Source organism: Leptopilina heterotoma, unplaced genomic scaffold (assembly GCF_015476425.1).
Source record: "Leptopilina heterotoma isolate Lh14 unplaced genomic scaffold, ASM1547642v1 Lhet_191, whole genome shotgun sequence".
Lineage (NCBI taxonomy): Eukaryota > Metazoa > Arthropoda > Insecta > Hymenoptera > Figitidae > Leptopilina > Leptopilina heterotoma.
In genome coordinates, this window is record NW_025110910.1 from 1,876,831 (window position 1) to 1,898,259 (window position 21,429).

General features: G+C 37.5%; 4 protein-coding genes across 11 annotated transcripts; 2 read left to right on the top strand and 2 right to left on the bottom strand.

Moving 5' to 3' along the window:
• The first annotated feature begins 99 nt into the window (after window positions 1–99).
• Window positions 100–7,726, top strand: LOC122500822 (KH homology domain-containing protein 4-like). 3 transcript variants are annotated; one of them, XM_043609940.1, is made up of 15 exons: window positions 100–199; window positions 933–1,019; window positions 1,106–1,241; window positions 1,327–1,440; window positions 1,512–1,633; window positions 1,703–1,899; window positions 1,961–2,118; window positions 2,201–2,391; window positions 2,459–3,193; window positions 3,265–3,477; window positions 3,563–3,615; window positions 5,675–5,778; window positions 6,529–6,573; window positions 6,655–6,867; window positions 6,950–7,726. In XM_043609940.1, exons 2-15 carry the CDS (start codon window positions 975–977, stop codon window positions 7,234–7,236), a joined length of 2,613 nt encoding a protein of 870 aa, XP_043465875.1. In that variant the 5' UTR covers window positions 100–199; window positions 933–974; the 3' UTR covers window positions 7,237–7,726. The 3 variants fall into 3 exon arrangements, with proteins under 3 accessions (XP_043465875.1, XP_043465874.1, XP_043465876.1); XM_043609939.1 differs by having other exon boundaries at window positions 118–657; XM_043609941.1 differs by having other exon boundaries at window positions 118–657; window positions 6,658–6,867.
• On the bottom strand, window positions 7,715–8,660 carry LOC122500828 (succinate dehydrogenase assembly factor 4, mitochondrial-like). Its single transcript, XM_043609952.1, has 3 exons — window positions 8,313–8,660; window positions 8,126–8,215; window positions 7,715–8,049 (listed from the first exon to the last, which is right to left on the bottom strand). Exons 1-3 carry the CDS (start codon window positions 8,371–8,373, stop codon window positions 7,880–7,882), a joined length of 321 nt encoding a protein of 106 aa, XP_043465887.1. The 5' UTR covers window positions 8,374–8,660; the 3' UTR covers window positions 7,715–7,879.
• Window positions 8,661–8,783: 123 nt separating this feature from the next.
• On the top strand, window positions 8,784–9,801 carry LOC122500829. The gene is made up of 3 exons (XM_043609953.1): window positions 8,784–9,006; window positions 9,265–9,366; window positions 9,455–9,801. The coding sequence occupies exons 1-3, from the start codon at window positions 8,937–8,939 to the stop codon at window positions 9,595–9,597; spliced, it is 315 nt and encodes a 104-aa protein (XP_043465888.1). The 5' UTR covers window positions 8,784–8,936; the 3' UTR covers window positions 9,598–9,801.
• On the bottom strand, window positions 9,614–21,372 carry LOC122500821 (protein polybromo-1; the record flags this gene model as incomplete). 6 transcript variants are annotated; one of them, XM_043609938.1, is given in 24 exon segments in its annotated part: window positions 9,614–10,480; window positions 10,563–10,680; window positions 10,995–11,047; window positions 11,135–11,291; window positions 11,382–11,616; window positions 12,307–12,429; window positions 12,804–12,974; window positions 13,860–13,928; window positions 14,007–14,179; window positions 14,272–14,444; window positions 14,522–14,679; window positions 14,765–15,346; window positions 15,441–15,777; window positions 15,855–16,060; window positions 18,718–19,012; window positions 19,120–19,280; window positions 19,370–19,537; window positions 19,624–19,773; window positions 19,928–19,990; window positions 20,073–20,171; window positions 20,254–20,366; window positions 20,452–20,896; window positions 21,014–21,193; window positions 21,256–21,372. In XM_043609938.1, coding segments are annotated over 24 exon segments (4,563 nt in total), but the record flags the coding sequence as incomplete, so codon positions are not given.
• Between the last annotated feature and the right edge of the window lie 57 nt (window positions 21,373–21,429).

Here is a 21,429-nt window from a genome sequence, read left to right on the forward strand (position 1 = left end):
AGTATTAAGATATGTTCACACGTTTCTCCACATAAACCAAGCGCGCAATTGCGCAACACAACGTACATTTACGTACTAGACGTTCGCAACCCTGGTGAAGGGGAATTTTGTTGCTGGAAATAGCTCAGTGTAAATGATACTTTTATGTTTTAAATGGTTAACCTTGATTGTTTGGTGTAAGAGGTGTAAGATAAGAAAAGTATATATAGATAAAAATAAAAATTATGTAAAATTATTATAAAAATATAAAATACACAGCAGCTAACCTCTAAAGAACCTTTTAAGTCCGCACCTTTGCTATATATATGTACATACAAACATAATATTTTTGCTGTCATTACTAATCTTGTGTTTGCAAGCAGTTTTTTTTATTAATTTCTTAAATCAAATTTAATAACTTGGTCTACACTTTAAATTAACTCCAATAAAAACTTAATTCGCAAGGAAGAACGTGTGATCGCTTTTCATTCAAAAGTGTGTTTGATCAATTGTTATAAGGGAATTTCTTGATTGCATTGAAAGCAATACTTGACGGTTTATTTATAACTTCATCTTATTAAAATGTGTTAAGATATAAAGACTGAAATTTTTTTTTAAATTTCATGGAGCTATTTGCCATCGAATTTATTGCATTTCGGTATTCCGAAGTGCGGCAATGTAAGTCTGAATTCTTTTTGCGAGGACTCGGCGAACAAAACTTGATGAGTGGATTTGCAAAAACACATTTTTTTAAAAAAAAGTTGCATTTTGTGAATAATTAATAAATTTATTGTGTTTCGTTCGCTGAACCTTCACTTACTATTTCCTAATGTCAATTTTTTCATTGAGAGAAACTTTTTCTTGTAACATTCTGCTTATTAATTAACTTACAAATCACAGTGTTGATACAAGATTCTTTTATAAAAAATAAATCTGTTTCCATGTTCTACTAGTGAAAACCCTTATTGACAATTGACAAACTGTGTAATATACATATGGCTAAAGGAAAATTGCGAAACACAGATGCTAGCAACAATAAGGTATGTTATAGTTCTTCTCGCAACATTTTCATTCTACAAGATTGCTAAATTTATCAACATTAAATAATTGTTTCATTACTCTATAGATATCACCATCGGCAAACGGTGGACTCAAGGGATCAGAAATGTATACCACCGAATTCGAAATTAACGAAACTCCACCAACAGCTCGAACATTACTTACAAAAGGTTTCATCCAGGATGAAATCAATGGATTCTCAGGTACGCATTGATACCAAACTTGCATTAAAAAGTAGAGGACACCCCAAGAATTTGGAATTACAATAATTATTACTTTAATTCATAGGTGCAACTGTTTCGACGCGTGGTCGCTTCATGACAGAATCGGAGAAGCAACGATGTACGAATGAGAGGCCGCTTTACTTGTACATACAGGGACACACTAAACGCAACATTGACAGTATGTCTTTTTACTAAGATGCAAGATGAATCAATATTTTGAAAAATAACATTTGTCCTTCTCTTTTTCAGTGGCTATACAAAAAATTAACGAAATCATCAAAACTGAACACAGAAGTTCCTTAAACAGACCGAGTAGATTCACCAATGCTCCTCCACCACTCATGAGTTTACATTCTGGAGTGCCTTCTGTCGTAAGTTTTTTTATTCTTTCTTGGCACATTCTCATTATAGAAGTGTGATTCTAATCTTTTTACTTGCAGGAAAAAATTTGCGTTGGAATAGAAAATGCTCCGGAAGGATTTGGGTTACGGGGGCGTATTATTGGAGCTGGGGGATCAAATTTACTCTACATTCGGGGCGAAACTGGAGCTACCGTCACTCTCAGAGGTCGAGGATCGCAGTTTATCGATCCTGCTTTGGGAACAGAATCACCGGAACCTCTGCATCTCTACATCGAGTAAGTTTTTTATTTCTACTATTCAAGTACAAAGTTTGCAATGCAATACTCGAAATTTCAGACATCCGAATCCCCCTGTGCTGCAAAATGCAAAGCAGTTGGCCATTAACCTCATACAAACGATGCAGTCGGAACTGCAGTCCTACATACAGCAACAGCCGCCTCCCGTGCAGTCTCAGCAGGTTATTCCTCAGCCTCAAATACAACAAATTCAGCAAGGTGAGAACAACAAAAATTGACTAGATTCCCTCCTCCCTCCTCTCCTCTGCTCTGCTCAAGACTAAATACACTGCTTTTTCAGCTCAATTCCAAACCATGAATATTGGGGCTGTGGGCCAACCCAATGTCGTCACTATTCAGCATCAAGATATAATCCAGCATCCTCAGAACAGTGTGGTGACTCTGCCAGCCACTATTCTCACGGCGACTGTGGCCGGCACTCCTGGGCCGGGAATGCACTCGGGACCCATGCAGCCCACTGACCACGCTCAGGTAATTCACTCGCTCAAAGCGAAAGGAAGAATTGAAACTCATCTCGACTTTACTTTTGCACGAACAGCACGAACTGCAGACGTTTGTCCCTCCGCCATCGGTGAGCCAGGTGCAACTGATAGGACCGCCCCCAACCATAAGTCAAGTGCAGTACCAGATCCATCCGGGCCAACCTCTTCAGATTCAGGGGCTGCCGCCCTGCTCCGAGAGCCCAGCGCAGCCCGTGACCCAAATGTACGTCATGAGCCAGCCCCCACCTCACCACAGTCCAATCCACCAGGGCTTCGTTTCCGCGAGCAGTGGGCCGTCGGCCGCCGTCTCCTACGTCTACACGCAGCCCAGTCTGCAGAGGTCGTCGACTCCCTCGCGCGTCATCGAGACTGTCAACCTGCAGCAACCGCCGCCGCCTCCGCCACCTCCTGCCAACCACCACCACCACCCTCCTCCTTCGCTGCTCCACCTGCACTTCCCACCGCCCTTCCCCCCGAACCAGCCGCCGCCTCCCATTCCGCAGACCTACCAGATCCAGTACCAGCAGGTGCCAGCCGTGTCTCAGGCGCAGACACAGTTCCTGCTGCAGACCGGCGGCGAGCCGGACCAGAACCACATTCAGTTCGAGGGCCAGGAGGTCGCCTCGTCGTCCGCCCCGCAACCCGTGCCGCCTCCGAGGATGGTCCCACCGCCGCCCGCCAACATGCTGACGAGCGTGCCGCCTCCGACGCACGCGCCTCCTCCTCCTCAGGCGCCCTGGCTCTATCAGGGCCAGCAGATTCCGGTCGCTCCCTCGCAGCCCCAGCTCCAGGTGAATATCCACCCCCCCCCCCCCACTACCAATACCAAAGCAGCCTCTAATCGAACTGCCGTCTCTTCCAGATGCAAATTCCCGCGCCAAACTTACCTCCGCCAGAGGTTCAAGCGCAGATGCACTACCACGCGCAGCAGGTGCAGTACCACAATGGCCAGATACAGACTCAAGTGCACTATGCCCTGCAACCGCCGCATCACATGGACTCGAAACCCGAATTGTCCGATCAGCACAAACTGCAAGGAATGAAGCGTAGATTTTCAGACCTTGAAGGAGTCGAGGTAGAAATCATTAGCCTTCTGTCAGGCTCTCCCTGTCAGGTGAAATGAATAATGAACGATTTCAATTGAGAATTTTCTATTTCAGGAGTCGCCGATCCATCCAGGCATGCGACCTCCCTCGCAGCGTCACGGCATGGGGTAAGTGTTGAACTAATTCTCTCTCGAGGAATGTAGGTAGCTTAAATATCCATTTCCACTTTATTATCCATCTCTTGAGGACTTTGCATTCCATTTCGTCTTCAAATGAAAACATGTGCATTTACTGACTATATTTTAGAGAATACGATCGCTTTTACAAAAGTAAGTAATCCAGAGACTGTTTCAAGCAATGACCGTGGATGAATTAATCTAGAAACTTGTGCATCAAATATTTTTCACTCGTGATAAATTTATTGTGAGAGTGTATCTCAGAAACGAAACTTCCTGCACCCCAACAAATCAGATAAATAGATTTCGAGAGTTGTAATAATTAGCAGACAAGCTGCAGAGATTTCACTGAGATACGCCCTTATCAAAGTTTTTCAATTTGCTTGCAAAAGAGTGAGAATGAGTCTAATGAATACTTATTGTTGTACATATATAGAACGTTTTTAAGTGAAAATATACTTTTATTAATAGATTCCCTTAAGCTTCTTCTGTATCATAAAGTCAAAAATTTAACATTCAAGCACTAAATGTTGTTTACATGAATCTATTGGAAACTCGTTAAGAGGACTTGCATTAAAAAGTATTGAAAAATTCTTTATTCCACTATTACCTGCATTGGCTGGATTATTCATTATTAAATCTCAAAGTTTTGTGAAAACTCAATATTTTCATTCTTTTTAATGCAATACATTTTTCCAAGATTTCCTTTTGTTTTTTTTTTTTTTTTAGTTTCGAACAAGTATAGAAATTCATTATAATACAAAGGTTATAATTATTACTTTCAATGTAGTTGAAAAAAATTTTAACAAATAAATCGAACAAGAAATTAATAGTTGTGAGTGTTGAAAAGTTGCAATGCATTTTTGTGTAATCTTCTTCACCGCAGGATTCTACGACTTTTGAGCAATTGAAAATAAATCCTATAATTATTTATTTAAAATCATCATCCTCAAGTCAATACAAAAATGGATTAATTAAGGAACCTATTTTAGCCATAAGTGGTTTGGCAATAATGTTTATTTAGGTTTTGTTATCAACACTGAAAGCATTCTTAAAGTACTTTTAAAAGAAGAATAAATTTTGGGTTACTGTTATTCCACACTGAAAGACCTTTTATTCTGTAGCAGTAGCAGACTTTCGACATGCTGCAGTAAAATTTTTGGTGCGTGTGACTGCCTGAAAACTGCAGACCAACAATTGAGGAGCAGTAGCTTTTGGGCCAGTCACACAACAAAAGTTTGGAACAAAATAAATTCCAAAACTTGTAGTGGCGCTGCAGACTAAAAGGTCTCTCCAATCAATTATTGAGACTAGTCTACCTACACTTATAACTTTTCATCTTGGGAATCTCCTTTGTCATGGCATGACAAACATTCTCTTGTTCAGGATTTGAATAAGCGTGTTGTAAAATGAAGCTTCTAAATAGAAAATGGATTGAGCGCTCGCTTATTGGATCAATCGCTACATGGTAATACTTGTAAGGTTATGATAGTGTAATATAGCATAGTCTACATAGAAATAACTGTATTTTTCTTAACAAAAATTAACAAACATTGTTCGCTTTTTAAAATTATAGCTGCATTCAAGAATGTGAAATTCAAATTTCCAGTGTCAATAGAAAGAATTGAGAAAGTAAAGGACAAAAATAAACTAGTTTTAAGGTGCATTAGGCAAACACTTTTTGAACCGAATGGTGGCAAGTGGCAAATGGATAAGAGAATCAAGTCACAATTTTCTTACAGTAATAAGGCCTTGATATCATAAGGCATCTTAACTATAGAAATACACGAGACGAAAAGATTGGAAAATTCTCAGGTGGTTCGAGAGTGTGTCGAAAGAGATTGGGTCAATTTTTCTGAGATTGTTGATTTCTGCCTTTTCTGGGAAAAGCAAATATAAGCTATTTGCATTGTGATTTTTCTTTTTTTATTCTCTGTTTTGTGTATTTCAGAAAGTTGAGACGGAGAATTGAGATGAGGGCCATTGAGATGAGCCCGATTGATAATTTCACGGTTGATTATTAACAAATGTGCCTCGACTGTTTATACAGAGAAGAAGACCGCCATCGGGCAGCACTTCGCGCTCCGGCTGCAGCTGCTCTGGGTCCTTCCTCCCACGATCGAGTCAAGCCGCACATGCCGCCCACACATCCAGGTCTGTAGCTCACGGTATGCTGGATACCTTTATTGCGAGAGGCCGCGCGTTCGGAATTCAAGAAACAGTCAATCAGTTTTCTCCCTTTTTTGCTCACTAGAAAAAAAAAGAACTTGTTTTGTTGCTACTCCGCAAACCTGGCTTATTTTTCTTTTTTTAAATCCAATTTTAACACTAATTTGAAGACTTCATTGTTTACACCTCAGACAAGTATGTTTGCGGATGACAACTCGAGTTGAAATTCGAATTATCATCGCTCTGAATTTTTTTCGCTTAAATTAAAATTCGCTTTCAAGGTTTCTTCGATATATGTATACAGATTATTTTTCCGTCAAAGGAACGAGACCCTATTTTTCTGGACTACTATCCTTTTTGTTGTTGTAGTTTTTTTTTCAGGAACTACTCAGTCAATCGATCACAGGTACTTAATGATTTTTTATGGATTTTTAAAACTTTTTTAAAGCAGGGCAGAAAAGATTGGGAAGATCGTCTCAACAAGTTGGGCTGCTGGGAAGTTTGTATTTTATTTTTCTTTAGTGGACGGACGTGGACAGCCGAGAGTAGCTCGAATAACTAATTGAATAATTTTTCTAGTTTAAAACCGCCCGGTGCTCAGTCAATTTTGGAGGAAGGAACTGTAACCGCCAGTGCGAATTATTGGTGTTTATTCGAAAAGCATGTTTTCAAGAAATTTCAATAGTTGACTGTCTATTATACAATTGTACTAATGCGACTTGATGTTTTCACCAGGTGATAAGCGCAATGGTGATCAGTCCGTGGGTGCCATTACTTCAGGTAACCGACAACTCAACCGTCTTGCTTTTTCCTCTTGGATTTGATTTTATCAGTGAAGCTGATGGTGAACGTTTGTTTTAGAAGGCCAAGAAAGTGTATCGAATCTAGATCCTGGAAGTTCGTCGAGCCATGGGCCCATTTCTCTTCCGCTTCCCGTTCCTCAAGGCCCTTGGCCAGGGCACTTTGCCAGGATACCTTACGCTCGGCCGCCGGCGCCTAGGGAGGAGCACCATCCTCACTATCGAGCTCCTCCGCCTGTAAATCTTCCTCCTCCGAGGCTCAGAATGATTCGAGGTGCTTACATACTGACGATATAAAATATAAGGAAATAAAAAAAAAAATCATTGACAAATATATAATGTATCTATTGCTCCAGGTCCCAGCGATGACAGTCAGGCCGTTTGTCAGATTGGAATCGGAGACCAACGCATCGAGTACGAAGCGCTTCAATCATACTCGGGGAAGGCGCATCCGAGCAATCCACTTCCGCTGATGCATTCCATATGCGACCCGCCGCCGCCTCCTCCTCCGCCGCCCCCCGCAACGCCATCGGCCCAGATGCGCCCACAGCATCACCTGATGCAGAGCGCTCATCACTTTCAGCAGCCGCCCGTCTCGCACGCATTGCAACCTCCGGCGGGTTGTCCGCCCTGGATGAACTGAACCAACTGAACAAAACTGATACTTATTCGACTATCTACATAATTATAATAGTACCAAACCATTGTCTTTTCTCACTGTTATTGTGCAACTAGCTAAAGGTCAGAGCTGCGGGTAGAAAATTGTCAAATCTCTAATCTCTCTTCACGTATAAATAGACTCAATTGTCTTTGGAAAATGCTCGCGCTGTTCTTCACCTATAGTGTTTTTCTGAAAATGCGATTCTGTTGCTCCAACCAACAAATTCAATGTACAATGTAAATACTTGAAATCTATTTTTTGAGAATTCTTACATAGTTGGAAATAGTTTATTATTATTTACGGTTTCTTTGTAATTTAAGAGTTCCCAAAACGTAATTACTACTTAATGCATTTTTTATGATTGGAGATGTGTAGTTTTGGGATGTGTGTATGCGCCGTGAATGACAATTGGAAAATGTAGATATATGCGTACATTATAATGGTAATAATAAATCTGTTGTCATTTGTTAAATGTCAGTTTCCTTCATTTCCATTTATTAAGTTTAATTTCTTCCTTCAATTCTTTTCTCAACAATGTATAGGTATGTATATGTACAAGTACAGTAATGATTAATTTCTCTCCAAATACATAAAGTGCTTTTTGAGATTTTTGTTTAATCTATAATTAGAAATCAGAGACACGTCCCTTCCTCTCCCAGTCGCCGTACCGAGTAGGTTCTGGTCCTCTTGGTCCTCCTACTTCGCCAGTGTCTGGATTCGTGTTTCCCGGAAAAGCTTGCAATGGTTCTTTCTCTTGACTCGGGTGCTTGCCTTCTTCCAATTCTTCCAGTTTCTCTGAAATTCCTCATGAACATTATAATCACAATTTACAACAACTATTCGCCACCAGCGACAGAGTCTTGAAAATTACCTATTGGTGTTCGCTCGCGTAATTTCTTTCTAAACTCTTTCAATCGTGAACTTTCGCCATTCTCTTTTCCTGTTGCAAATCTTTTGACTACTGTGAAAAGATTAGTACGTGAGAAAGAAACGATTCATTAATTAATTGCCGTTAAATTTAAAGTAATTAACGTAATACGCTGATGATTAAGAATTACCATTAAACGAATGAAGAAAGCAGTTGCGTTCCAGAGAAATTACTTGAGGTAATTTTGACATCTTAATTATTTGTATGTTTATTTTTTAATGATTTTAAAAATAATTTCTCTCAATAAATTCAGCTACTTACAGGGGTCACGGTTCAATTACTTTACATACACTTTTCTAATAGTATTTGATGCATATTCATTTTTCAAGAAAATTATTATCAAGTATTGCCACCGCAACCAACAATGAAAATTGATGAAAATATTATGAAAATGTGAGTCTTTGTCACTATACATAGCAGACGACACGAGTCAAGGGCAAGTCAACTGCGCATGCCTTTCAATAAAACCAATACGATGATATAAAAGTTTTAATTTATATATTATAAAGAAATCTTCTATACTCATAATAATTATTTACAATTATTAAAACCACAAAATGAATATGGTAATAATAAAATTTATTATTGTTAGGCAACTGTTTCTCCTACCTTCTTTTATTATTTTTTATTTGACAGTCATCTGAGCATGCTTTTGTTTGTTATAAATTTGAAAAGTTTAAATCAGTTTAAATAAATCTTCATAGAGTTTTATCATCTGTTAAATTAGTTTTTCATTATTTCAACTAAAGCAGAAATGTTGCCTCGACGTTTAATGTTCTCCTATAACGCAAGGATAAATCCTGAGAGAAAGAGATTTTCAAAAAGTTGGTTCTTTTTTATTTATTTTAAAAAAATACTACAGCATCCTATATTGACGATTGGGAACAGAAAGTTGTTGTTGTTTATTTTAAGTTGACTGAAATGTAACAAAAAGTCGGTTAATAATAGTAATTTTTATATCGTAATTCAATTTGAACTTTAAATTTTTGCTTTTTTATTATATTTCTGTCAACCCTCAATCGACGTTTAGTTCTTTAATAAGTATTATCTCATATTTAAAAGAGTTAATAATTATTTATTAGGTTCTTTGACGCAAGTTCAAGTTGGTAATTCCAAAGTTGAAAAGAGCGAATCTGTGCGAATGCAAAAATTTCATGAGAAACTCAAGGCAGATGTTTTACCACGTAAGTAATAAAATAAAGAGAAAAAATAAATAAATAAATAAAAATAGGTACAAGAAGAATAAAATAAGTTTAAATTTGTTGACGACAGCTGAAATAGATCGTTCCATGCGATTCATCGACTTGGTTCTGGTCGAGACTGATCCAAAGAGCGGCGAAATTATTCCCAACTCGGAAAAGGAACCAACCAAGTGGGGAGATTGGCAGCACGGGGGAAGGGTAACAGATTTTTAAAGAAAATTTCCACAACTTTTCTCAATGATAGAAATTTGTTGTATTTAAAATACAAAGAAATTATTGCTAACTACTCATCCCATAGAAATGTTGCTCTTCAAAATGAAAAGAAAAATGTACCAATATAGCACTGCTGTTGTTGTTGCTGCTATTTGTCAATTTTTACAAATCAACTTTAAAAAATAAAATGCAAGTCATTTCAAACTGTTTAATTATTCATTCTACAAATAGGAAAGTTTGAGAGATAAAAAAAGTTGGTAAAATATGTTTCCTAATAGTAAGACATTTTGAGAATCAATAAATTTCTAAGGACTCACAATTATTTTTAGCATATAAAGTAGCAATATCTTTTTTCTTTGACAATATTTCACAGATTGAGACAAAATATTTTACACATATTTAGCAGCTTCGATGTACATGTACATTAAGTTGATAATGTAATCAATCATCAATTGGACTGTACCTGAGGGTCATATAATGTTTATGTGCACTTGAGAAACGTAAAGAAAAAAAATGCATTCCCTGCTTTAAAAATCGAGCTCAGATCCTGAAATATTAAAATATAAATACACATCAGTCTTGAGTCGCGGACTAACGCCAACATTTCCCCAAAGAGTCTTGTCAAAGATGAGAAATTATTTTATACAGCTCGATTTTTCCAGTCAACTACAAAGTTTTGTTAATAGCCAACACGTCGCGCATCATCATGTTCCTCAGGGTCCATAAGGCGTTGACAACATTTCCATGGTTGCCCACTCCGTTGCCCAGCCACTCTCCCGGCAGTTTCGTTATTTCAGGTATCTGAGTGTTCTCTGGTGTTGCGCTCATTTGCTTGTCCCAGTTTGATATGTAGCGATTCTCGACGTTCAAGCCCTCGATATACCTACAACGTCAAACGTAACAATGTCAAACTCGTTCATTCATTGATTCACTTTCAGTTCTGAAAGTGAATAAGTGCTTCTCACCTAAGATACGCGTCCGAATGCAAAAGTCGACTCGGCCTGGGAGGAACGGCAATGAAAAGTGGTTCCGGTTGCTTCGTGGTTGGAAGATTGTTGGTCTGGGTTGCAGCCACAGTAGTTTCTGCAACGACAATTATCTGTCAAGTTCTAAAACTTGTTCTCTAAAACTTCTTTTTATCTATACTTGAAAAAATTTCTCCAAACTTTTTTTTCTCAAAAGTATGAAAAAGTAGAATTGTAAAATGAAAATGTTTAAGAGTGAAATTTTTATGAGATTTTCAACTTTGTTGAAAAGTTGTTGGTCCCTCATCTTCAGAGTTGAAAGTAATTTTGATTTTCGAATAAAACGCATGCCAATAAAAATGTAGTATTACTGAAAATACAAATGCGCACCTTTGGGTAATCGTATTTTGTGGTTTACGCCACGCAACTCACCGGTTTCCATCGGAGCCATTCCGGCGACTCCTTTCGATGAGGCGATAAAATTTCTGAAAAAAAAACACAAATTTATTTTGCCTTTAAAATGTCCTTATCCTTATAAAGTTAAAGAGAGACGAATACTTAGAGACACCTACTTGCTTCGATCGGCGGGTGGGATAGTTCGTCCATTGGACTTGAGAATGTGAACTTCCTTGACGTGTCTGGCAAGTCTTTGCACACTCGGAAAAGGCGGCACTGATTTCTTTGTTCTTCCACAGCCTCGCCATTGACATTGAAATATCACATTTTCTTCTGAAAAGAAGAAAAAAATAATATTTCAGTAACAATTATTTATTATTAAACGCACTCAATTTCTAATGAGAATTGCAACTTGCGACCTACCGCCACTGAGATTGGAAAATGTGGTTTGCACGTGACCAGATTGCTCGGCGATGCAATGATCAATGCAGTCTGTCATATCCTCAAATTGAAAGTCACACGTGTCCCAGCAACATTCGAAAACGTGATCTTGTCCTGAAACCGGCACAGAATTACCCTTTACTTGGCCAATTTCTTCGTTCATCTTGATGGCCTTTTCTTCCCACGTTTGTTTCTCACCCGCCGGCAATTTTCTCCACTAAAAATAACAACAAACAACTTGAAAAGTGTCTCATGCACATATTAATAAGCGTAATAATTATAATCTTTTTTTCTTTTCAGTGGCTACTCTCCCTCCTTCCTATTTCTTTTTAAATTCAACATATATACTTGTATAAAATCAGTTTTACTTTATTCAAAGAATGGTTGCTCTCTAAATAAAATCTATCAAGAGTTTCATAGTTTCTGCTCAATTATTAAATACACTGTATGTATGTACAATATTTATTATTATTATTATTATTATTAAACAGCACCAGCTTTTTCAAAAAAAAAAGTAACAAACAAAATTAAAGCTGAAAATTAAAAAGAAAAGAAACATTAAAGCTTGCTAACAAAAATGTTACATAGGTAGATGAAATAATAATTGAAAATAATAATAATAATAATAGGATAAATTAAATAATAATAATGGATTTATTATATTGTATCAAGTGAAGTAAATTTCGCTATATTGATAATTTATTAGACAAAAGCAAGGACAATTAAAAGAAAGAAGATGAGTAGCCAATCTCTCTCGTTTTAACGGTGGTAAGCATGTCGACAAGCCTCAGACTAGAGAGAAAAATGGACAAATATCGTTCGTTGTGAATAATTAATTGAGATTTTATTCTTCACTAAAAGGCTTGTCGAAATGTAAAGAAAATCGTTAAAAAAAAGAAATAAATACCTCGTTACCAACAATTCTGCTAATCTCCCCAAAGGTGGAATCAGGATTATTTTGCGTAATCGGCGTGCGATGTTTACTCGAATACAAAATATATCCCGTAACTAATTTCTTACCGGTGGATTTCTAAACAGAAGAAGAAATAAAATTAAAAGGGCGGGAGTAGGAATAATGGTTTGTCATGGACGAATCGCACTAATGGCTATTCTATCTATTCCTTTTACGACTACGTTTGAGAAAATCCCTTCGGTTAAACGGTGCGAATAATAACTTTAAAAAAGAAAAGAAAAGAAAAGAAAAGAAAAGAAACAAAACAGATTTTTATGCTGGCATATTTTGTTGCGAACAAATATAATATAATAAATAAATGAAAAGTTGAAGCAGGTGAATCATGAATCAGATAAACTATAAATAAAACAGGGTGAACAATGAGCCAGTGCGTAAAAGAATAAAAGTGAACAAGTAGTGAGAATGGAGAGAGGCGACGACGCCAGACCTACCTTTTTGGTGGAAACGGGCGTTTGAGTGTTGGAGAGCACCGGTTGAGCTTCCATAGATCCAACGGACGGAGGACCACCCGCATCCATGCTGTCTTCCCCGACTCCTACTCCTAATCCTACTCCCATGCTTAGGACATCGGGTTCCAGCTTCGGTATTATTGGTGAAGAATCCTATACCATTAGTTTCAAGTTACCTCTATTAACACCTACCCATCGTCAGTGCTGCTAGTTTTCATAAAGTCTTGCTTCACTCAATTGTGGAAATTCAAATTTACACCATTTTTTTCTAAAGAAATTGTCCAACAATTTTCATCCTAGGAGCACTGTCGATATACTTCTTTTTTGCATCAATGGGCTGCTCGAGAGCAGTTTTCAAAGCCAACTGAGATGGATCTCAGTCAATTACATTTTTATGTTTGGCAAATTCATCGTTAAACTAATCAACAATTAACTATTGAATTAAATTCCCGTCGACTCGCGTAAAACCCAACAGGTGCTCTGACTTTCTCTAACTTGAAGGAAAATTCTGTTTTCATCTAGATGGATGCTTGTAACTTAATGGACGTAAATAATAAAGATTTGAGAAAAACTAAAAAAATACATAATTGCATATGCCGGCATAGGATTAACGAACGTGCATCGAGCCATGACTAATACAGCCAGATATTGTGAAAATTCTTTCCATTTATCTTGAAATTTTCATTAGGTCCAAAAGTGAATGAAATTAATAAAATTAATAATTCTTTATATTTTAATAATATGCAAATTGTAAATCTTGTCTTGATGGAGAAGAATCTCGCTGTACCAGTGTTAAATGTACCTACACAGCAGTACTGCCAGAAATTATGAGATAGTCATATTGGATCATATTCTATCAATTTTAACAAACTAGAGGCCAAAAAATACTGATGAGAATGTAAAAGAAGAGGAAAAATTTTGACAACAGTGATTTTTTAATTCAATTGCATCTCAATATCAATTTCTGATAGCATCTCTCTTGAAAAGCATGCAAATTCTACAAAAATGAAAATGAAAAGGAAGAAGGAGATTACTTACCATATCGAAAGACCCCGAGGCACTGAGAGGTTTGATTTGACTTTGCATTTGGGCCACTTCACTAGATACCTGCGCATTCAGACATGGAGGTAAATATATTCAACTAAAATTTCAAGTATTTTCTTCAATTTCATTTCCAAGACTCACCTTGGCAGGATTTATGGGTTTGCGGAAGAAATAAATCTCGTCGTCTGTGACTGTCGAACTGTGGTTGTATTTTTTCAAACCGTCCACGTTCAGTTTCCTCATCAGGTTTTTCGTTTCGTCATAAGTGGATTCGCAAATGAAAATGTCGTCTTCTGGAATTTCTGTCGGCCGACCTAGTGCGCAGAAATTTCGACAATTAAATTGGATGTTTTTCTTGATGAAAATATTATTATAAATAAGTAATAGAACGAGAAGATTAACATACTGCAGACGTATTCTCCGTAATCGAGAACTGCGCATTTTCCCACGATAGCCACGACGGGATGAGTACCGTCAATCGTGGATAGAAACAGTTCTTGCTTGTAAAACAGCTTAGTGGGTGCGTGAGGTATTTCCGACGGTGTTAAAAGCCACGGCCCTTTCATGTAGCATTTCCCCCTGAAAACAAATAAAATTAATTACTCTTGCCAGGTTGAAATTGACGACGCTGCGCACCGACTGACTGCGATGCTTACTCTTTTGTCGACCAAATGGAGTCAATTTGAGAAATTTGCTGCCGACCACCTTCAGTCGCCACGTAAACAAAGTCCCCGGTTTTCACAGATCCAACGCAGGTATTGTATTGCTCGTAGTACGTACTGTCCGAGTCGTCTGCATTGAAGTGTATCACATTCTAAAAGTAAGAGTTTTTCATTATCATCATCATCCATTCTGCATAGAATGAGAGTTTCATCAATATTAGCAATATTTCTACGTACCGGTCTCTCTTTTTCAATAAGCTTCTCGCCCTCCTCCAATTCGGCAATCTCCTCTTTATGCTTCTCGAGCCTCTCTTTGTACACAGAGATCACTCTCTTCGGCTCAATTATTTTCTCTCGAGCTACAAGCTTCAAGCGGTCTGGATCAAAATTCCAGTTCTTGATTTTCTTGAACGACCTGGCTTTCGTCGAATACCTCGACTCGCAAACATAAACGTCCTTTTCAGCGAAGCCTTCTGGCAGCATTCGGAAGTAGTCCTTGACGCTGAGCACGCAACACCTGCCAGCGACCTTGACAAGAGGCACTGCAATGTGCACGTCGCTCTTGAACAATTCCTTGTCGAGGAATTTCCTAGACGCAATGTGATAAGTTTCGCTCGGTCTGTAGAAGAGGTTCCCGTACAGCATTTGCTCATTTGAGGAGTTGGTCCAGAGCCTTTCAATCATCACCACGCTGAACTCCATTCCCCGCTCGCTAGGCTCCACGTAAGCAAAGTCTCCGGCTCTATAAACTTCTTGGTTGAAGCTCATTGTCGCCCCGTCGCCGTTGCTCGCTCCCGTGCTCGAGTTTGACTCGGACTCCTGAACGCGAGGAAGAGAAAGTTACAGTTTCCACCTGAGCATCGTCGACTCGAACAAGTCGAACAAGTCGAACAAGTCGAACAAGTGAACCTACCTTGTCGTTTCCGTCGCAACTCTCGTCTTCTGCCGGCAAGGCAATCTCCTGCTCCAACTTGATCCGCTTGAGATCGGCGACCTGGGCCGAGAGGTCGAGGAGTGTGTAATTCAGAGCGGGCGAGTGCAGCAGGTCTCCACTGCGAGTCACGTCGTCCCTGGTGCGCAGGAAAAACGCCTGCAGTTCGACGCTGTCCTCAAAGGGCTGCGAATCGGTGCGCGACAATTTTCGCGCTCTCTCCAGGCACGTGAAGACGTCTTCTTGAAATCGATCTAGCCTCTTGTACACGCCCTTGTCCAGTCTCCTTTTTATCAAATCCAATGACAAGCCACGAATTCTAAACAAGAGAAACAGTTAAACAACTGTTGAACCTTGCGACAAAAATTATTCACAATCATTGCAATCGCCAATTACTTTTTTCCATCGACAATGTCGTGCTCCGGAAGTTCTGCCATTGAATCCGAGTAGCATCTGCCTTCTTCATCTTGATGGTTGTAAAGGGCGGTGAATATCGTGGCGAGTATTTCTTGCACGGCGGCTGCCACATCAGGAACACTCTCTTCATCCTCACTCAGTTGTAATTTCGTTTGTAAAACCAAACGTTGCAGAATTAAGGCATCCTGAAAAACAAATTCAACTTGTTAGAAACAGTAATGACGTCAATAAATGAATAAACGTCAAAAAATCCTTAACAACTATTCCTATTGCAGCATTTAATTTTTTACGACTAGATTTCAGCCAATAGAAGGTTCACAATTATTAACTTGATTCGAGTTAATTGAACATTAGCAAAAGATTCTAGAACATATTCTTGGTAAGATAAAAAGTAATTATACACTTGAATATTGCTGTCGATTGGTTTTTTAATATTAAAATCAATAAAATGCTTGCTTAATACATAAGGAATTTTTAAATACTTTTGCTGAATGTACATATTAATCGCGTTTATTATCAAATTTTGCACACATATGTTTTCTCTTATTTAAATTACCTACTAGATGTTTAATTATACACAAAGTCAGATACACGTAATAATTCATTAAAATGAAACAAAAATCATTTAAACTTACAAGTGTTCACTAATAAATGAAAATAAAATAAATTCCAAGCTTATTAATTACTTTTATTTTCCAATTACCAAAGGTGTTTGTTATATCCTCCTTTTCATAAACATCTTTTGGTAAAACTAAGTGAAATGAGAGAAACTTGGTGCAACAAGAAAAGTACAACAGATAAATAAAAAACAATAAAATGTATCTATCCTATTTCTTATCTTATCTGTACTCTTGTAAAATTTTATAGACAAACTATTAACTAAAAAATAGCATTTTTCTGCAAAGTAATGATTATTATCAAGAGTTGTCATACATACATCTATTGTAATGTTAAACTTGAAAATGAATGAAAATTGTATAACAAAGAAAGTTGACTTTATGAAAAAAAAATTTGAGATGTAAATACCAGTAATTAATATAATTGAGTGTGGGAAATAATAAATGGAAATTGTGAAAAAGAGTGCAAAAGAAGAGAGGCGTGTAACTTTCAATGGAAAGTATTAGTCTAATTAAGTAGGTCACAACTGAGAAAAGTTATTCTATTCTGACCGGTCATACTAATTAAATAAACAAGTATAGATAAAGATAGTTTTATGTATAAGATTTAATTAATCAAGTACATATTACTTTGGTTTCGTTTTTTTTGCATTTTTTTGGCGTTCGTTGATCGAGGTCTTTGTCTCTAAAGAGACGAATCGAACACGGTCGAATTGGAGATTTTTTAACGTGAGTCTTGAGCGGTGCACTGTAGGGACACGGGGAACCAGGCTCAAAACCGAACATTTTCCCTTTTTTCTGCTTCCCGGTCTCACGATTGCGGTTAAAACACTGCCAACGACAAGGCGAATTTATCGGCTGATGTTATTATGGTAAGGGAGCAAGGGTCGCGGGGACATGTTATATAGGTATGTACAGTATCTTGTATGCAAAACTGTCTTTACTGAGCTGAGCGTCTTTCTCGCACGTTATTTCACATTTCATTTACGCCAACGCATATTTCCTCTGCCAAGATTCATTGCACAAACAGGTGGCGACTTTCAACAAAATTTCTCAAACTGCATTGCATCTCACTGTCTTACGTGGGAGCAAATTACTTTCAAAATAAGGAACACACAACAATGAGCCGCAAACGGAAAGACAAGGTGAGGCAAGGCGAACTGGCGAATATCCAGAAATGTCTCCCTATAGCAAATACAGATGGAGTCTGCGCATTTCACTTTCCTTTAACCGCCTTCTGCGCAAATGGCGCAAATCAACGCAATTTCGCACATAACCTGTACATTGCGGCGAGACACTCTGCGCACATTTATTATAATATATACATTGCATGTCCATTATTTTTCTTGCAAGCACGATTTCTATTTCACTTTATTAAAATTATTAATCGGAAGAAGCTTTTAAAAAATATACTTTTAGATTCCATTTCATTGTCTCACCAATACTTAAGTTCAAATTATTTCCGGATTTTAAAAATATCGGTAAAGAGAAAGTGACAAGGTCAATGTTAATAGGCTCTAACCTCAGGTAGATTCTTTTTTTGCGTCTATTTCGAAACGGTTTTTTAAACTGGTATACACCCAGCACACACACACAAAACCAAGAAACTTCCAATTTATTTCATCTGTTATATATACGTACACTTTCAATAGAGAGCCACAAAGAAATATTTCAACTTATGCAATAAGTACATTTATTGAAAATGTAGAATAAACTATTTTGTCAACTAAATAAAAAATATGTATATTACAGATGATATTAAACTGTAAATTATTTACCCTCCTGTAAGAGATTAAAATTATTATATTTTAAAATTTAACAAAAAGTTATTGAATTGTAAACAATTTGTAATGCTTGCTTAAATTATTATTCGATTGAAAAAGTTGGAACGTTCTTTTGTTTCGTACATAATTGTTGTAATAATTTTCAATTCATATCGACCTTAGAAATTATTATTATAAAACTGACTTTTTATTATGTAGGTACTTGTTAACTTTTTGTAATGTAGTAATAAATATTAAAAACATTTTAAATTTTGAAAAAGGGCTTTGATATTCGATCAAAATTTGATGCTGGTTTTAAACAAAAGAATATTCAACTTTAAAATTCAAGTTCCAAATAATTAAGGGGGTAGCAGTTTCAGCTTCATTTTTCATTTAAAAAGTGTTTGCGACAACTGCATATTTAAAGGGAACTTTAAATGGTTTACAAGGTGATAAACTAACCTTGTAAATCTGCGAATCTGGCTCATTGTACTTGCAGGCATTGTCGAACATTAGAATAAAATCAGAGACAAGCTCCTCCAGACTCTCATAACCGTGATTCTTGAGTGTCGCAGCAATCTTCTCCATATTCATGGGCTGCTTAATTACCTCATAATAATCGGGATATTCGTTTTTGTTGGGCAGTTTCATGAATATCAGGGACAATTGTCTACCTTTGGAGTCGTGATAATCTTTGATCGTGTCATACATTGTGCGCAACTTTTGAATGCGAAGCGACACCACCTTTTTCGGTCTTCTGAACATTGCAAAATTAATATTTCGTTTAAAAATAGAACTAAAACAAATAAAACACTCAATTTATACAATTTGCCTCCTCAGATGATTGACCTATTTAATACGTACCCCACATTTCTCGTTGGAGTTGATGCACTCGATTTGTTCTTGACGTCCGGCAAGGGACCCAACTCCTTAACCTTTTCCATTAAAATTCTCTCCAATGTATTCGCGTCCTCGTAGATTAATGACCCTTCTTCATTGTATTGACGACAGTTGCTGAACATGAGCTGGAAGCAAATAATAATTAAATGAGTAATCTCACTTTCCACTCAAGCTAAAGAGCAAGCAAGCAACAAGCAATGGTGAGAGTACATACCTTGAAATCTTGTATCAGTTCATTCTCAGTTTGATATTTCTCGGCCTTAATGTTCGCCTCAATGGCCAACATGTCAATTGGTTCGGTTATGACTTGATAATAATCAGGGTACAATTTCTTTGATGGTTTCTCCATGAAGAGAAGCATTGGTTGCCTTCCATCCTCATACTGCAACATTTCAAAACAATTATTCTACTCAGCACTTGTACTCGCATCTACATGAATTCAATTCAATTTATCAATAAAATACGTACAACATATTCCACTACGCATTTAACGAGAGCGTAAAGTCTCTTCTTCAGTGGTATATTGTCGGTGTACTTTCCTCGAGTCAAAACATTTGAAGCGCGTTTTATCAGTTTCGGCTGTTGGTTGCACTCGGTTTCACTTTCAGATTCCGATTCCTATTGAAAAAAAAAAGTAAAAGTATTGTTACAAGTTGTCTTGAATCAAACTTTACTTAAAAGTACATGCGCTAATTTTATAAAACAAATTTCATTTTCAATAACTAGTTTCCGCAAATATTCATACATTTCGTTTATTGTCACGTTCGCTCACCCGATCGAATTCTAGTAATTCTTGCACTTTTTCCTGCATGATCTTTTGTAATTTGACGGCGCACTGTAAACAATTTATTAAATTTCATTTAGAAGCAAGAAAATGTCGATTGACAAATAAAGACAATGATGAAATCTCTCTTTACCTTGTATAATCTAGAAGTATGAACGTTATATTTTTTTGCATTTTCAAACATTATATTCATATCGCCTGCAACTTCACTGACAGTTCCGTATCCCCCTTTCTAAACAAAAACAATTGTCATTTGAAGAAAATGGATATTCAGTAGGTATAAAGACAAAAATTAAAAAGAAATTTTTATTTACCTTGATTTTCGTTCGAATTTGCAATAAAGAAATTGGATTTTTTATCATTCTATAATAATCAGGATAGAGGCGTTTAGAAGGGAGCTTCCAAAAATATTCACTCATCCGAACACCTGCAACAAGATTGATTTAGAATTTTAGATGAATAACTTGCATCTTTATTTGCGATGGTCAAATCGCAGTTGATATTTCATTTACCCTGATTATTCGGAGCAGTTCGAATAGTCTGGAATAGCTGCCACTGCGGATTGTCAGACTCGTCGTTTTCAGCACCCTCTTCCTCCTCGTCGTCGCTTTCGTCGTCCTCGTCTGGGAGGGCTGCCGTTTGCGTGAGGAGAGACTGCGCCCCACTTCGAGTTCCCCTTTTGCTCCTGGTCGATGGAGCATTCGCCAAGGACTTGCTGACTGCGGCACTCATTCCTCCGTCTTGTTTCTTGGCTGCGACAGTAATAATTTTCTTTAGGAGCTTCGCGTCCTTGTAAATCTGCGAACCAGGTTCATTGAACTGACAAGCGTTGCGGCACATGAGCATCAAGTCCCGCTCCATGTCACCAATAGAACCATATGCTCCGTCCAGTATCTTCTTGGCAATCATCTTCAAGTCGATGGGCGTGTCGATGACTTCGTAATATTCGGGATACAGCTGCAAATTGTTTTTACTATTATAAGCAAACTCTTGGCTTGACATTATTATTATTATTAAATTTCTGTAAATGCAAAATCACTTTTTCATTACACTTTCTTTTGTTTTGCACAATACCTTCTTGGAGGGTTTCAGTTGAAACATGCTGTGCAGAGGACGATTGTTGTCCGTTGGATCTGTAACGGTCATGACCGTTGAGAAAAGTTCCTCGTACACCTGTGTAGATTCTTCGTCTGGATTTGTGGAACTTTCGGACGTATCTTCGGCATCCTCCTGCTTCACAGATACTTTTTTAGCCTGAAACAACAATATTCATTTAGAATGCGCAATTCAAATATTGTTGACTATGAGTCAAATACCTTGAGCATAATTTTTCCCTTCGTCTCTGTGTCCTCGTACTCTTCAGAAATGCGATTCTTCGTGCAAGTACAAAGCTCCCAAAGCTCTGTTGCATCTTTATATTCTGGCGAGGTTCGCTGTTGAAAGATGAAATATCATATATCAATATCGTCCATTTATTAAAGTGAAAAAAA

Coding starts and splice junctions, on each gene's coding strand:
- LOC122500822 (XM_043609940.1), top strand. CDS start 975: ATGGCTAAAGGAAAATTGCGAAACACAGATGCTAGCAACAATAAG. Junction 1,020..1,105: donor CAGATGCTAGCAACAATAAG/GTATGTTATAGT, acceptor ATTACTCTATAG/ATATCACCATCGGCAAACGG. Junction 1,441..1,511: donor CACTAAACGCAACATTGACA/GTATGTCTTTTT, acceptor TCTCTTTTTCAG/TGGCTATACAAAAAATTAAC.
- LOC122500828 (XM_043609952.1), bottom strand. CDS start 8,373: ATGTCAAAATTACCTCAAGTAATTTCTCTGGAACGCAACTGCTTTCTT. Junction 8,216..8,312: donor CTTTCTTCATTCGTTTAATG/GTAATTCTTAAT, acceptor ATCTTTTCACAG/TAGTCAAAAGATTTGCAACA. Junction 8,050..8,125: donor ACGCGAGCGAACACCAATAG/GTAATTTTCAAG, acceptor GAGGAATTTCAG/AGAAACTGGAAGAATTGGAA.
- LOC122500829 (XM_043609953.1), top strand. CDS start 8,937: ATGTTGCCTCGACGTTTAATGTTCTCCTATAACGCAAGGATAAATCCT. Junction 9,007..9,264: donor GAGAAAGAGATTTTCAAAAA/GTTGGTTCTTTT, acceptor ATTATTTATTAG/GTTCTTTGACGCAAGTTCAA. Junction 9,367..9,454: donor CAAGGCAGATGTTTTACCAC/GTAAGTAATAAA, acceptor TGTTGACGACAG/CTGAAATAGATCGTTCCATG.